Source organism: Piliocolobus tephrosceles, chromosome 18 (assembly GCF_002776525.5).
Source record: "Piliocolobus tephrosceles isolate RC106 chromosome 18, ASM277652v3, whole genome shotgun sequence".
NCBI classification, from domain to species: domain Eukaryota; kingdom Metazoa; phylum Chordata; class Mammalia; order Primates; family Cercopithecidae; genus Piliocolobus; species Piliocolobus tephrosceles.
The window spans coordinates 13679961-13700281 of NC_045451.1; the positions used below are offsets into that span (position 1 = coordinate 13679961).

Sequence of the window (20321 nt, forward strand, 5' to 3'; positions counted from 1 at the left end):
GGTGCCCGCCACCATGCCCAGCTAATCTTTTGTATTTTTAGTAGAGACGGGGTTTCACCGTGTTAGCCAGGATGGTCTCGATCCCCTGACCTCGTGATCCGCCCATCTCTGCCTCCCAAAGTGCTGGGATTACAGGCATGAGCCACTGCACCTGGCCGCTATTACCTTCTAAAACAAAAAGTTCACATGTACCTATACACAATTTGTATATCTATATTTTACGTGGGAAATGAAAACACTGGCAAGCCAATGAAGAACAACCAAAATGTCCATGAGAACTAGGAGTATGAAGTTGAATTAAACTGCTCAAACACATCTCATAAATTCCTGATTTCCCAAACATTACTAATTTGGGGAGGAAGATGTGCCCTTTCTTTTTTCTAAAACCTCCAAAATCTTGTAGCAGTTACTGTTGCTGCTGCTGCTCTTGTTGGTAAGCAGGAACAGCAGAAAGCACTTGGAAGGTGTGGATGGTAGTGAGGAAGAGTGAACACACCTGTTCGGTCACAGCAATGCTAGCAATGCTTACATATGTGCTAATTATAGTAAGATCATGCCACTGTGGTTCAAATTCTTCTTGGCCACAAGCATTGATTCTTCTGTCTCCTTGTCATTTGGCATTTGTCTAGCAGCTAGAAGCATGGTGCTGCCCCAAATAATTTCCCCTCTCTCTTCTAATAGGACCAGAAATTTAGGGCCACTAGACTGCGATCCCTTTAAGAGCACACATTATACACGTCTTTGCAACCCCACTCCTCACGGTCATAGGTATGTTGATTGTATGATTGGATGAATGAAATGACCTTTAAAAAAAATAAATCACATTGGTTAAAATACCCATGTGTTAAAATACAAGTTCTGTTATTATTTTAAATAAACTTCCTATTTCAATATTAAAAACAGCAGGAAATTAATATATAAATCAACCGATCTCTCACTCAGTCTTGTAACTTTTTATTTTTTTTTGTAAGATTGCCTACACTTAAATTACATACTGGCTGTAAACTATTCCAAAAGTACTTGAGTAAATGAAATTTAAAAGAGAATTTCTATTATTCGATATACATAAAGTACACACTAGAAGTACTTTACTTGCTATCTTTCTAGTAATGGTGCAATGATAAAAGGCCTTTGAACAAAAAAGCCTTCATTTTTAAAAATATATATCTCCAAATGGGTATCTCCTTACCATTGCTATAAATTCACTATACATTTTCATTCATTTAAGTTTTTGGATAATTTTTTTTAAATTAATGGTGGCATGGACACATGGCAGGGAGCAACACACACTGGGGCCTGCTGAAGGGTTGGGGGAGGAGGGAGAGCATCAGGAAGAGTAATTTAGGGATGCTGGGCTTAGTACTTAGGTGATGGGATAATCTGTGCAGCAAACCACCATGGCACACATTTACCTATCTAACCTGCACATCTGCACATGTATCCCTGAACTTAAAATTTTAAAATAATCAGTGGTAGCATGTGGATGGCCATTTGTAGGTTCAATCATACTCATGACAATTAAACAGATCAACCAATCCAAATATTAGCCTGGCTAGCCATCAATGTCCTTCTTGATACACTGGCCATAGAGAGATGTTTAGAACAATGAATCAATATCTTAATAGCATGGAAAGAAAAGTAAAAGATCATCACTGGCCTGTGTCTGGAAGAATTCTGTTTGTTAAATTCTGAGGCATCACTGTAATCATTTAAAAATATAAATAAATATCAAGTTGAAAAAATGTAAGATCAAAGTAATTTCCTGAAAACATTGAAATAGCTGTATAAAAACAATTTCCTAATTTTCCATACAAACAAATTAGTAAGTTAAGTTAATGGATACTGGCCACCAACATGTCTCAAATGTTTCCCTCACCCTAACTGACAATTGCTATGCACATACTAATATATACACATATATAGAATGTATATATATACACATACTAATATAATATATATATATTCAGTACTTAAGGATGATTTAATTTTAAATAAAAAACTCCCCAAATCAGCTACAGGCTACAAAGCAGATTGTTCTTTACTTACCCACAGGAGACATTTCTGGAACCCCTGCCGTGTATGGGCCATCCAAAAATTTGGGTTCATTGTCGTTGATATCCTGAATTTTGATGACAAACTCTGACTCGGGCTCCACGGGTTTGTTGGTGAGCCTGTCCAGCGCTTGAGCTCGGAGCGTGTAGTAGGCCTGCTCCTCACGATCCAGTCTCTTGGTGGCATGAATATCCCCAGTGTTCTCATCAATAATGAAAATGGAACTTGCCCCTTCGCCCGACAAGATGTATTTGATGGAACCATCTCCTTTATCAACATCAGAGTGAAGCTGGTGAAAAATTCATGTGAGATGAGATTAACTTACAAGAGAGTCAGCGATACGGAGATATGTAAAAATAATTCTTATGTCAGGTAGGAGTACACGAAATTTTATTGTTCTTGGAAAGATAAGCTGAACGCTTATTGTGCACAGCAGAAAGGCTATGAGAATGTGTCAGCTTGTACTTGTGAGCAAGACAATTTCATTTCTTCCTGTGAAGTCACATTTCCAAAGGTATTTTATATCAGTCCCAAAGTTGGGAACTGATTGTAGTGTTATTTTTTATTTGATCTGTCCTTGCCAGTTTTAGCTATCTTCTTTGAACAGAGCAGGCATTCAGTAAACATGTATAATTGGTTGATCTGATCTACTCCAAGCAAAGAAACTTTCTATAGGACATTTGTAAATCTAGTTCCAACATACCATTTAATATGCTTAGAAACCCCCATATTATTTAAGGGTGCCCTTCTCTCCTTCCTTCCTGCCCTGTCCCCACTCACACTCCTTTCTGTGATTAACGAGTATAGCTGGATGTCCAGTCTCTAAATCTGTCTCCAAATCCTGTTCTGTATTTTAAAAATTAGAGCTGAAAAAAATGACACAGCTCTCTCAAGTAGGAATTTTAAATCAATACACGCATGAGACTTCAGCTAAACCCTTTCTTGAAATACCAAGAACTGCATTCGACTTGTATGATTAAGCACAGCATCAGCAGCACAGCAGTCCCTCCTGATTTGCGTTTCACATCTGGAGCTGTCCCTGCTGTATGTCAGAACATTATGCTGAACAGAGGAACCTCAGGAAACTCAGACGTAATTACACATTTCCCTGAACTTCATAACCTGAGAAACGCGCTACTCAATCCGTCATTTCAACAATCTTTCACCCCCTATAACTGCCATCATTCTGGGCTTTGGTTAATATGAATGTAAAACCCAATTTACCAAATAATAAAGCTTTTCACTGCCCTTCAGAACTACGTTTGCATCTTTTAAAAGACAAGGTGCTAAAGAGATATAAAATATGAAAAAAAAAAAACACCAAGGAAAGTATGGACAGTACATTTTCATCCTTCCCTGGCAGCTGTTGAGGACATAGCTTTTTGTACCTTGAATTTCTGTAAATGATTGTTTTACTGCAATGTAACAGCTGTGTTTATCCTCTGCTTCCGAGTACTCGAATACCTGATTTATCTTTTGGTTTCGATGGGACTAAATAATATAAAAAGTAAATTTCTGGCACGAGTTATAATTTAATTTTTTTCATTGTGAATTATCTAGTGAATCCTAAGCCACACGTTTATTCAGTGTACGGAAAAGGTGTGTTCTTCAACTATTGTGAATTATTTAACTTTCTTAAGTCATTTTTAGGGTTATGATTATATATGTAACTCCCTCTAATTTATAATACAAAGGGTGAAATATGAGAATTATTATAGTTTTAATTATTAAGAACTTCCTAGATGTCAGTCACTATGCTTAACATTCTTTTTTTTTTTAACAAAACAATACTTTTATTTTAGGTTCGGAGGTACATGTGAAGGTTTGTTACATGGGTAAAACATTATTTACATAGTAACTCATTCAATATTCACATTTTCCCTTAATCCTACTAACAAATGAGGAAACTGAGGTAGAGAAAGGCTAAGAACCTTGCCTGAAGTGGCCCAGCCAACTCTCTGTCAGACCCAGGATTATGAAAACTGGCAGGCTGATCTAAAGCCCACATCCCCACTCCCTATAATGAGATCCAGCCTCCAGGATAGGGACTGTTGTGCTGTGTGCTAGGGTCTTCAAGAGTTGATGCAAAGGGGAATGTGAGGAAAGAAGGGAATATGCAACCAACCCCACCTGATCACCCCCCAAATCTTCAAGAAGCTCAGTGCTTTGAGTGGTTTCCATCTGCACATTTTATGACTTACCAGCAGGGTCTCTTCTTGTCATTACATAACAATAAACTCCACCACACTCAGTAGCACATAGCAAAAAACTTGACTCCCAAGACAAATGCAGATGATGGATGAAAATAAGTTGTTTTTAAAACAAGCTTCCAGTCCCTGGGCCGCTTAAATGTTCAATGTTGCTCTCCTAATGCTCCCTCACCCTCATCTGTGCTCCTACGGGGCGGCAGCTGGTAGCAACTTATCTACACGTTACTGCTGACAGTGGCGTGCAATGTTAGAAGAACATCCAGAAGACCACAAGAAATATCAATTATGCATGAGTCATGTCTTTAATCAAAGCTTTTTTACACTGAAATCACATGAACGATTTTCATTCACAGAACCAACCCTTATGATTCATTTACCTAATTCCTACCAGCTGATCACTGTTTTGGTGGCATGGCGCTACAATGTCCCTGTGGTATTTCAAGTATGAGAAACAAAACAAATTTATTTTCAAGAAAAATCACACAGTAAGTCCTGACTGTGAACTTCAACCAGAGCTCTGACGCTGCATTTTATTAAACATTATGGGGTTGTCAGTTGTTCTCCATTACTGACAGCATCAGAACTTAAAAGTTTCACACTGCTTGATTCTCCAATTATTCAACAATCAAATTCTTCCTCTTCTACTACCTACCCATGCCCTACCCATGTCCCACCACCCCCGGCCTCCCACACGTCCTGTTTCAAGAGCCCTAAACTTTACTATTCTTCCCGTCGCTGACAATTTTCTCCCAGCTGGTACCATCGCTAGGCTTCTAACCACTGCCAAAATTCACAAGCAGAAAATTGCTTGGAGCCTATATTCAGTGTCTTTGCAATGTTACTGTAAGCATCTGTGGTTAAAAGTGACCAACTTTGAATTGTTAAAATGGGTACATAATTATCTGAGGCATTCAGACATTTAATCTGTGAGACTTTGTGCATTTTACTAATCCTAATAGGTGAAGTGAAATCCACACTCTTAGTAAAAAACTCCTCTCTCCTTGATGAAAAAGAATGCTCACCAAAGAAGAGAAATGTTCTCAAGTGTAGAAACAGCAAATCATGTTCTTAAGTTGACAAGTGTCTACGTAGGCACGTGCACACTCACGGACACACCCACACACATGGACACATGCATAGACACCTTTGAGAATAACTATAACAACCTGAACAGAAAAATGTTATTCTCCACTGTGAAATCCTTTGACCAAGAAAAAAACAAACTATGATCCTATAAAATGGTAAATAAGTACATAAGCAAAATAAACAGTGCAACCAAAGACAAGTATTTGTGCTCTATCTGGGGGCAGAACAGCAAATCACCAAAGTCTATTCTACTCACAAATACCCTTGCAAATGTGAACCTGAGATTAGCCTAAACAATAATAAAAAAAATTAATAAGCAGACAAAATTTACCTTTACTGCCTGGGTTCCTAAATCATTTTCAAAGTATTTGTTTTGACTTCAAAGTAACTATTTACAGATTTTTTTTCAAATGAGCACAAAAAGTGAGAGGCATAGAACCTTAGTTGAATGTAGCTCATGATAAGGCAAAAGATAAGCTGAGGAGGAGGTACGATTATGTAAATCCTGTGTCATTATGTCAGCATTATGTATTAATATGTAAGAAATATCAGACTCTCATAAACTACATAGACCATGAATGCAAATCACATTTTACATGTATCCTAAAATATTATCTGTGGATAATCCATTAATGTTCCATCAGGCCCTGCTTGATAGAGCACCCCCCCACCACCAGTCGATTGTATCCAAGCCCTTTTTCATTCATTCTGAACTATAATCCTAGTTCAGAATCATCAAACCTTTCACTTGGGCTATTGCAAAACACCTCAATTATTTTTTAATTTAATAACTCACATTGTCTAGGCTGTCACAATCAAATTATTTCCTCTAAAACATACATTAAATTATATCACACCCCTCATTAAATATGTTTTTGTCCACAAGAGTATCTTTACTGATAAGTGCTGAAAGATAACACTGAGATATCATAATATATCATATTTGCACAACAATGTTAGCTCTGAAGGACTTTCATGATGGATCAGCCCCTGGGCGTGGCATGGAGCTTCCCCATGGTCCAGCCAATTGTGGCTGATTATTCCAGGAAGCATCTATTGCTATGTTTATGCTCATTTTAGAGCCTACGGAAAGTATATCTGTGCTGAGAATTCAACTCTTTTGAAGTTATTTCAAAGTGTATGGAACATTTACTGGGCTGACTCTTGATCCTCCTTCTTTGGCCTTTTCAGCATGCTCACCAAATATATTTAATTGCTTCCCATGGTCTATGGATTTAACCGAAAATTCTAGGCATGAGTCCCAATCTGATTCCATTCTATCTCCCTGGCCTTGTTTTTCCACCACATCTCACACTGTAGTCTATGGTCCAAGCGTGTTGGACTAGTTCTCACTGCCTGAGCATAGCAAGCATTTCCCATGCTTCCCAGCGTACCCACTCACAGACATCCAATTCAGCTCGATGCAAGTTCCCTTTTTCTGAAGTTTTACAACTGTCCTGTTTGTTTCCCATAATTTCTTATTTCAATTTCTATGATAGAATTCATTTAATTCTGCTTTATACTGAAAATCTAGTTATCTTTATATTCAACTTTAATTTATAAACTCCTTAAGAACTAAGTTCTTTTTATCACTATGTTCTACATCCTTAATAAAGTCTGCTGTATTAAATTTGGTAAATTTATAATTCACTTTGTAAAATAGCAGTATTTGTTTTATTTCCATTTCTGCCCTTTTAAATTTTAATAGCTTTTTAAAGAAAAACAAAACAAAACAAAACAAAAAACATCCTGTATCTCTGGTTTGTTCTTCATAATCCTCTGAACCACTCAGATGGAGTTCAGATGCCTTGCTTTGTTGCTCGTGGTAACACTTAGTGTATGATTTTGTACTTTCACACTTACATGTTTTTGTTCCCCAGGAGACAGAGCCCTGGTAGAAACAGGCATCTTTCTTATTCCTGTTTCCTCAGCTTTTATACAGTAGTTCTCTCTCCCTTTTTTTCTCTCTCTCATAAATACACAGATACACACACATGCACGAAATACACAGATACACACACATGCACGTGTGTTAAGGGAGGGTTGAAGCCTACTTGCATGTCCTTGGGTGCCAGAATATCCATTACCTTCATTAATTTTTTGTTTGTTTGTTTTGTTTTGTTTTTTTGAGACAGAGTCTCGCTCTGTCGCCCAGGCTGGAGTGCAGTGGCCGGATCTCAGCTCACTGCAAGCTCCGCCTCCCGGCTTTATGCCATTCTTCTGCCTCAGCCTCCGGAGTAGCTGGGACTACAGGCGCCCGCCACCTCGCCCGGCTAGTTTTTTGTATTTTTTTCCACCTTATTTTTAAATTTAAGATTGTAGAGACCAAAACTAAAAGAGCAATGCACTGATGTTCTGGTGATCTTTTTACATCTATATAACCAGATTACACACGATATGAACTACCCGGTCTACCACTTTCAATCCATCTGCTTAAATAAAAGTCTGAAAATGGAAAACATCCTCTATTTAGGAGATGAAGGTAAAAAAAAAAAAAAAAAAAAAAAAAAATCAATTCAGTTTATTAATCAACTTTTCTTTCCTCTAGTACTTCTTAAATTCTGCTTCTTATTTGATCTTACTGATGATCTTGTCTTTACTACCTAAAGCTTAGCCCTGTAAAATGGAGACAAATATATTCACACTTAACTTGCATAATTGTGACTAGTACTTGAGATGATACAGTGGACTAGGATTCATAAAGGTAAATTATTGTAATGTTAGAGTTGCACTTTTTGATGTCTTTGCCTTTGAAAAAAATACTAAATTTTCATGCCACAGAAAGACCATCTACAAACATAAGGTGAAATTTCATGAAAGAGATAATATGTATTGTGAAAGCTTTAACAATAATAAATGAAACCAGAAACTAAAGCCTCTGTGATGCTCACTGACTTATTTACAATAAGGATGACAATAATTGCAGTTTTGTATTAAATGTTTCCTTATATTGAACGTTGGAATAAGAAAAAATACATTGTAATATAAGTAAAACACATACTGGTGCCATTGCATTTGTGTCAAAAAAAATGAAGTAATGCTAGCAAAGTAAAAAATGTGTTTTTCAGAGCAGTAAGTTAATCAATCTGAGAGTGATTTGTGTTAAATATTAATAAAGTATTAAAAGTAAATTTTACCACTGATTTACTTATTATAGATTCCTGATTTTTAAAATTTAAAAGTGTATTCCAGATTATTAGAACCCATGCAGGGTAAGTCTATTAAAATTTTACAAGTTTACAATTATAAGTATAGAAAGTAGATTTAAACAATGATTGGCAGAAGTATAATTGCCTGAATATACAAATTGCCTGATAAACAAATTTTCTTTTCTCATAATGTCTTTTAATAAATATTTTCCACATACCACTGGATATGTTGCAATTATCAAGCTGTTGAAGAAATGTTATAGATGAAAACAAATGTATGAGTCATTTCTTTCTGGTTGAAGTTTTTCTAATTTATAATTATTACTGTAATTCAAGGTAATGGAACACAATTTACTTGTAAAGCATCTCTAATGAAGACAGTGGTTTAAGAAATAAAGATACTGTTTTACAAACAGGAATAAAGGAAAGAAATATAACTCAGGAAGTACATAGGTAATGGTAATATTGCTGAAAAATTCATTTCTTTTATTAATAAATAAAAAGAAAAAATACTACTCATATTGTTTTTATTCTCAGAAAAAGTTCACAGTAAGTCACTTGTGACAAACAGCCTTTCTAGGGGGTCACAGTCCATTTTCTTAGAAGCAGAATGACCCAATTGGAAGGTCAATGCAAAGAAGCCCCAGGTACGGCTACTGAATCTCCATTCTGCTCCATGTTGTGTTGTCTTGATGGTGCTCGAGTCCCAGTTTATGCATCTGTTATAGATCCATATCTGTAAATGGACAATTGGCTTTGAATGTTGGAGTGAAGATAAAATAAGAAGATGCATTTGAAAGAAATTTTGTAAAATTAAATTTTCCATCCATATTAACACATTTCCATATAGTGGTGTAATATATTTATCTGCATTCCTTAGGGAAAACAGTCCTGCTTTGGAGTGAAAAGGTCATAGATCTGTGCCTACAACATGGTTACTTAAAGCTTCATGTTCACAGACACAGCTTTTTCATCAGGGACCAAGAGACGGCAACTCTAAAAAGCATTCTTTATTCCACACAGCTACATTCACTTCCCTAAAGAAAACCCCACTCATCCTATCTCTGATTGCTGTCTCCAGGCCAGAACCACAACTCTCACACAACTTAAGAAATCCGCCTACAGTCGAATTCTTAATGATCAGAACTGAAGCTGAGGCTTCATCCTCGCTTAGTGTAATTGTGAATGCTTCATGTTCTCTACTTGAGGGCTCGCCGGATAGGACGGTACCTTGCTCTCTTAGTTGTAAACTCCATGAAATAGGCCAGAAGCACTTAAAAGCAACCCCTGGAGAGGCTAAGCTTTTTATCAAAAGAATAACTTTTAATTTTACTTTTTAAAATGAGACCGGTTGAGCAGGAAATGTATATAACCAAGGCAAAAGCAACACCACTCAAAGTGAGGTATCTGTTTTTTGGAATTAAGATAAAAACAGAATTTGAGATGAATGGCTTAGCAACTGTTATAGTAAGCTCACCAAATAATTTCATGTCTGTTGAACCCAAATACAATGATAAAAATAATGGGAATTGACTTTTTTTATGTAAGAAATTTATTTTTATTGCATTTTACAAAACTAGCATCAAGTGACAATAGTATAATGTGTTCTTAAAAAAACAAATGTGTGCACAAAAACACAACCAACAACAAAACACACCTTGGCCTTTCATCACAGATCCATTGAGAAGCACTGGGCCCATGAAAAAAAATCCTACATGAAAACTGTTTTCAATGCTTCTAGGCAAAAGTCCATCTAACACTTCTTCCCTGTCATAACATTAGAGATGACTGGAAGATACCATGATGAAGGCAGAGAGCAATCTGAATGCTCATCTTTAAGACTTGCACAAATGTTTTGTACCTGGCATTTTGGAGAAGGTATGCACATACATGTTGCAGACACCAATAGCATAAGGTGTTCGCAAAATGTTTCTCGGAGTTGTCTGCACTACAGTGCTTTGTCCATTAGAAAATATCAACGATAACAGCTAAAGCAATGGAAATAAAACTTTAGAGTCTCCATTTGGTTGCGGGGAGAAAATGTCAACACTTGTATAATCTAAAGAGAGAATTTTCTAAAGCATCTTTTCAATTCTAATATAAGAAAAATATTTGTTCAATGGAAGCCAATGCCTGGACAAAGATATGGACAAACACAGAATGTCAGAGATAATGGAGAACAAGGAGGGCAAACTGAAAAGGAGCTAGGTAAGAGGAGGACAGCCACAACTTAAGAAATCTGCCTACAGTCGAATTCTTAATGATCAGAATTGAAGCTGAGGCTTCATCCTCGCTTAGTGTAATTGTGAATGCTTCATGTTCTCTACTTGAGGGCTTAGTTGTGACTTAGCCACAACTCTTCTTTTCTTTTATTTTTTGTGGGGGGGATGGACTCTTGCTCTATTGCTCAGGCTGGAGTGCAGTGGCGCAATCTTGGCTCACTGCAAGCTCCGCCTCCCGGGGGTGAGCAGAACACTGAAGACCAAGAATGAAAGGATCAGAGTGGGATTGTCCTTCTTACCTCACTCCTATTGACTCACTGGGTGTGAATGTGTGCTTCTCATTCCTACAGCAGTGTGACTACCAGGTTCACAAGGTACGTCTGTCCCATTCTCTTGGGACTCCTGGCACCAAGGGACCAGCAGACTAGGACAAGTGTCACAATCCTGGTAGGTGTAACCTATCTTGATCATCGGGAGGAGGTGGGCTTCTGTTACCTAATGGGGGCTTCTGTTAGTATCTGGGCACTAGAGTGTCTCTTGATGTTCTCTTGTCCATCTTAATGGCAAATGGACAAGTGAAAGAGCCTGTCCAAGGGGGAGCTGAAGATGAGAGGGATGTGATGAGTACCATTTGCAACCTGGAGATTCTTAATCTTCTCGTGAATTCTAGCAGGAAAGAGGGCCTAACGTATTTCTGCAGAACTGTTTCCTGAACTTACTACATGAAGCAAGTAGATATGAGTGGTGCAAGGAGCTGACTCTAGGGCATGTCATAAAAGCCTCCCAGATCCCCTCCCTTCACCAAATGAAACACTGGTGTGCTGGTGGCCAACACATCTCAGCTAAGTCCTTTCCAAAAGTCGTCCTCAGTTGAAGAGAGCCACCTTGACCAAAGGTAACACATCTTTCTTAAGAACAGGCTACATCCAATGATGACTGGCTGCTGTGAGCCTTTAAAGCTCCTCCTTCTCCCCTTGACTCAGGACAACTATGAAGACCCTTCCCTACTCCTGAACTCTCCATAAGGTCAGCCAAGTCCTAGGATGCTTTGCTCAACAACTTTTACTGCCCAATCCTATTTCCTTCTTTTCTCCCTCATAAGTGTTTATTCCAAGAATGCACTCCAATAAATTCCTTACGGGCAAATCCACCCTGGTCCAGGTCTGTTTCCTATGCAACCTTACCTGCAGCATGCACACACATTACCAACTCAGTAACTAATGAATCACAGAGCTTGGCTCCTTGGTACTCATGCATACCATGCTCTCTCCTTCAGAGACACAGGTGATAGAGGGGAACATTTACGTTATTTGTTGAGAGATGTGTACTTGTTGATAAGAAGCAGCAGCCACTGAAGTAGAGGCTGTCAAATGGCAAAATTCGTAAAAGTTGTAGCCCCAGGCAGTGAGTCACTCGTTTCTTTCAGTAGATATCTGACATACTCTTATTTTTCCATGCTTTCAAATGCTTTGATTTATGGAAACTTCACACTGTGAATGGACCAATCCCAAGAGCATGAAGGATTTATTCTGGTGTTTTTTATTTGAGAAGAGAAAGAAGCAAAATCGCCTTAGCTCTGGGAAGCCAGCGACTCAGTTTGCATGCCTTCCTCCTCAGTTCTCTATGTCAAGGGTTGAGTATCTTATGCTCACTCAAGTGCTGTGATGCTCAGACCACACTACTGAATAATTCAATCAGAATATCCATCCATAGTCCCAGGCTTTCTTATTTGTAAAAGCTTCCTGGGTCAAACTAGTACATACCCAAGGTAAGAGCCACTGGCCTAAAAAGAAGAGAGAAATACAGAGGAAGTTTGAGGACAATGTTCTTCCATTGTACTATCATTTTGAAAGACAGAGGAGAAATAGGGTTATTAGCTAGTTATAAAAGAGGGAAAATAAGCATGTCTGCAGAACGTTTGAAGCAATTTGCTGAGAAGGTACAAATGTTTAAAAGCTTACCTCAAAAATCTCTGGCATCATTTCAATTTCAAAACACTAAAGCTTCCTATATGAAAAACAAACCTAGTTCACATAACAAGACCCTCCATGGAATATGTAATTGTCTCTTCTAAAATAGAGCTGATACAAAGAATAATAAGACTGTACTCTAGCCCAGGTGACCTAAGGAGGCCTGAGAGAGGTTTTCTTCTCTAAGCAAAATATTATTTAGAAATACATGAGGAAAACAAAGTCTCCTGTGAGCTCTCTCAGGGACTCATCTCTGCAACCAGAGAAACTTCCATCCTCTGCTTTCCTGCACACTAACAATCTTGACTGCAGTTGTTAATGCCCTAAGGATAAACATTTTCATAAAGAAATGTAATCAAATTGGCAGAAATCAATAGGAAGAAAAAGGGAAAAAAAGAGAGTGATGTGGAAGAAACAAGCAATGACCATAATAAAGTCAATAATTAGGTTGATGTGAGAATACGACATTCTCAAATAGCCATTCATATTATCCCATGGACTCTGGAAAGGCATATTGGTTTTCCAAGGAGAGATTGGCCATGATTTTGTTGTTGTTGTTGTTGTTGTTGTTTTGTTGTTGTCTTTGCATATTAGCTGCCCTGGTGTTAACAGGAGGCCACCACTAACACTGCCTGGAGAGAGTCGACCACATCACGGAACTGACGAACAGGCAAGGGAGAATCAATAACACCATGCTTGAGGAAGACGCTTTCTGCAAAATTCTGTTTAGCGTTTCAGCTGTTTAATTTCTGTTTAGATTTTTAAACTGTAATAGGTGTCCTATTTTCTTAACGGCTACATTTATTTCACAGTTTGACTCTTCACTCCTTCTGCCCAAATGAGTATCAAATACAGAAGTATATTCAGTTATTTATTAATCCACAGAACTGGGATTCAAGATGAATCAAACAACCTCTTCAGCAACATAATTAGAATTGCTCAAGCGAGTCATCATGATATTAAAACTGCTTCAAGCCTGTGTTATGCGTTAACATGCAGGAGAGCCATGGGATTTGGGGTCTCATGCCCTTGTGTTGCTCTGATGTTGGGCAACCCGCAGCCATCATTACTTTCTCTGGTCTTTACTTTGTTCATCTACAAAACAGATTGAACCAAGGGGTCTTAAAGATCTCTTCTATTCCCCAAACTCTGTACATCTCATCTAAATAAATGTGAGTAAACTACAATAATTAACTCAGCCAATAAATATGTAGTAACTACCTAACGAATATTGTACATCCCAGGAACTGCACAAGGCATGGGGGATTAAGTTCTGGGTGTGTAATGTTATCTTATTTTAAAACAATTTATAACGTGACACACAGGAATTGTGTAGTTATGCCACCTTGGGAAAGTCAGGAATGTTTTCAGAACATGTTCAGACTATTGTGTCCAAAAAAAAAGTCTTCTATAATTTCAAAATGTCTATTTAATTATGGCTTGTGCAAAAAAAGGACATTAGGTCATTTATTTCCGGATGCTTGGGAGTGACGATCTATGTTTTCTTTTTTTTTTTTTTTTTTTTTCTTTTTTTTGAGACGGAGTCTCGCTCTGTCGCCCAGGCTGGAGTGCAGTGGCGCGATCTCGGCTCACTGCAAGCTCCGCCTCCCGGGTTCCCGCCATTCTCCTGCCTCAGCCTCCTGAGTAGCTGGGACTACTGGCGCCCGCCACCTCGTCCGGCTAGTTTTTTGTATTTTTAGTAGAGACAGGGTTTCACTGTGTTAGCCAGGATGGTCTCGATCACCTGACCTCGTGATCCACCTGCCTCAGCCTCCCAAAGTGCTGGGATTACAGGCGTGAGCCACCGTGCCTGGCCAATGATCTGTGTTTTCTTGTGTATATCAGCTTGGAATTTGGTTAAGATAATTCAACAGAAGAAAGTAAATTTTGATTTAAAAATCTATGTCCCGAGGCAGGCGGATCACGAGGTCAGGTGATCGAGACCATCCTGGCTAACACAGTGAAACCCCGTCTCTACTAAAAATACAAAAAATTAGCCAGGCGTGGTGGCGGGAGCCTGCAGTCCCAGCTACTCAGGAGGCTGAGGGAGGAGAATGGCAGGAACCCGGGAGGCGGAGCTTGCAGTGAGCCGAGATGGCGCCACTGCACTCCAGCCTGGGCGACAGAGTAAGACTATCTCAAAAAGAAAAAAAAAAACTATGTCAAGAATATACACAAAATATATTTAAAGGATTTTGTACTAGTCCATTCTCACACTGCCATGAAGAAATACCCGAGACTGGGTAATTTATTAAAAAAAAAAAGTTTTAATTGACTCAGTTCTGCATGGCTGGTGAGGCTTCAGGAAACTTACAATCATGGCAGAAGGCACCTCTTCACAGGGCGGCAGGAGAGAGAATGAGGGTGGAGCGAAGGGGAGTGTCTTTTATTAAACTCAGATCTTGTGAGAACTCACTATCATGAGAACAGTATGGGGGAACTGCCCCCCATGACTCAATTACCTCCCACTGGGTCCCTCCCACGACATGAGGGGATTATGAGATTACAATTCAAGATGAGATTTGGGTGGGGACACAAAGCCAAACCATTTCAAGTATGTCAATATAATATGTTGCCTGAACATGCAATTTCCAGGACAAGTGCATTTATTTGAAAGGACATATTATGAATGGTAACTACTTATAATTTATCTAATATCATTAACAAATCCAATTGGTATCACTTACAAATACACACACTAAGAATGTTCATTTGCTCTTCATTTCTCTGAGATTTACAATGTTATACATTTTCTCTGTACTTCATCCTGTCACATAATAGATACATAGTTTACATGTATTATTCTATTTCAATTTTAACTACTCAAAACTCCTTGCAGCAGTACTGGGATGATAATGATTTCCTGGTAGAAACCTGCTTCTGAGGGATATTATTATAGGGAAACATTCCTGGAGGGCGTAATTTCAGATGCGTGTTTCCTCCCCTATTATCAATGTTGCTTCCATTAACTAAAACATCCTTTGCTGTGGGGGAAAAAAGTACCAACTAAATCATCTTTCTTTTACATTGCTTATAATTATTAAAAACATATCCTACAACTGAATGGACAAGTGTCAAATATAAAAAAATTAGTAATCACTGTTATGAGTTGACTCTGAACTTCAGTACTATGTGAAATGGGAACATTTTAGCAATGATGAAATTATGATGGAAAGTTTCCTGGCACACTTGATCCATTCTAATTTAAAATCCCATCACTACTATTTCTCTATTCCTTATACTACTTTACTTCATATTTGCAACCCTGAATTTTATTCACTCCACTTCACAAATTGTTTTATAGCTCTTTTATTCAAATAATTAACAACTAATATTTATTGAGCATAATTATGTGTTAGACACTGTGGTAAAGGGCTCTTTGATTCTTCTGACAAACTTCTGTGGTAAGCATTATTGTACTAATTTTATACACTAGAAAACTATGATTAAGAGGATTCAGGCTTTTGCCCAAGTTTATGCAACAATTTCACAGACTTGAATGCAGGTGTCTCCAACAATGAAGCCTGTATTCTCACCCACTACACCACCCTGAGTGTGCCCATTTCCACTCCCATCCATCTCCTCTCAGAAGACATGACTTAGAAAAGCTTGGATTCTTACATTTCTCCACATGAAAAATCCAGTCATTATTAAGGCAAAAACGTGAACTTAAAACAACTAAATTTTTGGTTTCTGACCCCTCCTTGTCCCTTGCTCCCAACCCCCAACTGGTTGTCAGTTCACAATGTTCCATCTTCATAGCTCAATAACCTCCTTTTTCTCTGTATCCAATACACCCATTAACTGCCCTGAATCAGGATGGTTTTATTTCTCACACAGATTAACAGCTTAGCAATTTATACTTTGTATAGTAAAAAAGACTTATAGATGTTTAAAGGGTCACCTACTCTTCAACATCTCTAATCCATAGTATTACATGATTGTCATGTGCATCTTATTAAAACACATCGCTATTCTTCTCTAGATCGAAATCATCAATAGTTCCCTACAACTTTCCATATTAAAGATCAGCTTAGTATTCAAAATGTTCAATGGTATGGTGTCATTGACTGTAACGTACACCATAATCTTACATACTACCACAAAAGAAAAAAAATGCATATTATCACTTTAAAACATTATGTATCATAACAAGCATCCTGATTTTGGAAGGTAAAATGTGGAAAAAGATGCATTTTATAATTGATAGTATGTGCTATTTTTGATTCTTTTCTCCTACTTCCTACTTCTAATTCCCTATTCTTCTATATTCCCCCTTCTGCCCTGGAAATACACCAGGCTTTACAAAGCAACAATATATCGCCCACAGCTTTCCTATAATCAAATGCATCAAATCCTATAGCAAAATTATTCATATTTTGCACTTTTCTAAAATAAAAATCAGGAAAAACCAAATCAAAGTGTAAGGAGCACATGAAGTCATGAATATTATGTGTTGTTCAAAGAAACATGATGACAACAGCTTCAATCAATGCCAGCATTTTGTTTATTACTGCTACTGCATGTGTTTTCTTCACATCTAAGATTATCTTACTCTTATTTTCTTTACAAAATCAAGTCTCCTTTGCAATCACACTGAATGACAGGATACTTTGGTGATTAGTACAGTGTGATGAGATGTTCTAGGCAACTTATAATCACCACCATTAACAATAAATCTTATCTAATTTTTGAGATCCGATCTACAGACGTAGCTGTGATAATATTGTTTTACAGGCTTTTAATGCAGAGAGAAATATTTCTGTTGTGTAATAAAATAGAAATAAATGTATTTGCTAGAATTTCTCTCTCTCTCTCTTTTTTTTTTTTTGAGACTGGGTGTCACTGTCACCTGGCTGGAGTACAGTGGCACTACAAGACTCCACCTCTCAGACTCAAGCAATCCTCCCACCACAGTCTGTGGAGAAGCAGAGATGACACATATATGACACCACATCCAGCTAATTTTCATATTTTTTAGTATTTTTGTAGAGACAGGGTTTCGCTCCAGGCTGGTCTCAAATTCTTGAGCTCAAGTGGTCTGCCCACCTCAGCCTCCCAAAGTGCTGAGATTACAGGTGTGAGCCTCTGCACCTGGCCTCAGAATTTTGTCTAGATTTATTTAGAAAAAATGTTTCATAAACTTCATGTGGTGGAGAGTGAGAAACTCACCCACTGCACACAAATGCTCAAGTTGTAAGAAATAATTACTAAATCTCCCAATACAACTAAAGAAGAGCGAGATAAACCAGTAGCTGATGCTCCACAGAGTACAGCATCAAGGAAAACACATTAAACCCACCAAGGCAGGGTCTCAGAGGCGGGACAGCCAAGGGCAGAATGCCAGATGAGGATTTGTTAAGAGGGATGCTGCACTGCACTCCCCACTGCCTCCCTTATCTTTAATAATGATTTTTAAAATGTTACAAAATGCTTGATGTAATTGGTTTTTTATGGAAATTGGCAAAGAGCTGAGTTTTCATGCAGGCCAAACAGAATTAGCCTGCATGGATAAGAAGGCTTCTGGAGACTGGGTAACAATGGATAGAGTGAAGAGTGCTTTGATTTTTTTTTTTTTTTTTTTTTTTTTTTTTGCTTCTCTAGAGGGCACAGTGCTACAACATTAGAATGCAACTCTGTAGCCATATAAAGAAAAAGCAAAAAAGCTGAAAACCTACTATTCCAGAATACAGTATTATCCACACACATATTACCTTAGAAGGAAGATACATAGATTCTCCTATCTGCATTGTCCTTTCTTAAATTATAAGGTGAAAACACTGTAAGGTAAAATGGCTAACACGCAGCCCTAGGGTGGAATATGGCCTGCTGCCTCACCTACAAGCTTCTCTGAGGGAAATGACATGGGGCCTTTTCAAGGTTTAGTTGTTTGATTCTTTACACTTATACTCAACAGACATTGACCTCGTTTTGAGCCCTAGGGGGCTTATCAATTCACTCTTCCCAAGTACAGAAATCAGAAAACCCTCCTTTTTCCTTTTCTTCTTCTCTTTCCCAAATTCTCTAAGATGTCTTCCCTATTTTGTCAGTCTTAAAAAAAAAAAAAAAAAAAAAGACTGGCTGCAGCAGACATTCTGGGGTTCCAAATGGAGTACAGCTAGAACTTTTTTTTTTTTTTTTTTTTTTTGAGACAGAGTCTCGCTCTGTAGCCCAGGCTGGAGTGCAATGGCCAGATCTCAGCTCACTGCAACCACCGCCTCCCGAGTTTATGCCATTCTCCTGCCTCAGCCTCCCGAGTAGCTGGGACTACAGGCGCCCGCCACCACACCCGGCTAGTTTTTTGTATTTTTTAGTAGAGACGGGGTTTCACCGTGTTAGCCAGGATGGTCTCGATCTCCTGACCTAGTGATCCGCCTGTCTCGGCCTCCAAAAGTGCTAGGATTACAGGCTTGAGCCACCACGCCTGGCACAGCTAGAACTTTTAAGAGCCATTTTTAAATGCAGAGAATGTCAGCCTCAGGGGCACTTAAGAAAAATATCTAACATATCCCTATGTAATAAATAGTTAAGGTAGTTTGCAAACCTTAATGTCTGGGTCCAGTATAAACACATTAGCATACTAGGCAGAGAAAGTTTATTTAGTCAAAGGCCATTTAATTAAAAACCAGAGATAGCCATTTAAAATAAAGGCCACAGATAAACAGATGAAAGATAAGGATGATTTGAGAACACGCACAACCATTAGCGTAGAAGGAATTTAAACTAGACAAGTTGCATTTGTTTCCCCAATAATTCTGCCATATTCTAAAGAAATTATGAAACTAGGGACAGTGTTTACTGAACAGAATCCCAGAGTGAGCTTTACACGATTATATACATTATGTTACGTCACAAGGCTCCTAAGAATTCCATAAGCCATTTTCTATATCTTTAAAGAACAGAAAATAAGTCTTGACATAAGCTGGCTACACTGTAACATTATTGGACTAGTTCATGCAGTGAGAATTCACAGCATCTGACATCGGATTAAACACAGAATGGCTCAGAGTGGAATGGAGAGCATGGTCTGTGATCAAGTAGGTTTGACTCTCCTGCTTATTAAACTTTCTCTCAGCTTAACTTTCCCATATGTACAAATGAACTAGTGAGAACAATGCAACGTCTCCTCTACCTCATTTTTTTAAGACTCCAGTGAAATAATGTAAAAGAACATAGCTTACAAACCACATAATATTAAATAAAGGGAATTATGTTAGTGCTACTGGATCAAGAACACCACATAGAAAGACCAGGGTTTCAAATCAAACTGTGTTACTAATTTGTATGTATAAACATATGCAAAGAGCTGGGCTATTAAATGTGTAACATTGTAATATACACAAACATGCACACATACATAAACACACATCCATGTATTCTCAGATGTTTCATGTTTCAAATGAAGATGATAACCAGAGACTAAAAGACAGAGGTGTTATTTCTCATATTCAGATTAAATCATTCTTCAAATATTTTATACATGTAAAGGAAGGTTGCCTCATAAGCAAGATTAATGAAATCTTTAAGGTAAACATTTTTTGTTTTTGAAAGCCTGTTTTGTAAGTAACTAGATTTTTTTTTTTTTCTGTTGAAGGTGTCTAAATAACGTACTGTTACAAAAACAGTAATGGT

At 37.9% G+C, this 20321-nt stretch overlaps 1 protein-coding gene across 2 annotated transcripts in view; it reads right to left on the reverse strand.

Annotated features, from left to right (window-relative positions):
- Nucleotides 1-20321, reverse strand: part of CDH7 (cadherin 7) — a 133098-nt gene that overhangs the window by 74885 nt on the left and 37892 nt on the right. For both annotated transcript variants that reach the window (XM_023224193.2, XM_023224192.3), the window contains exon 3: nt 2047-2341. In XM_023224193.2, the coding sequence (XP_023079961.1) occupies nt 2047-2341 (295 nt within the window). The remainder of the gene's footprint in view (nt 1-2046; nt 2342-20321) is intronic.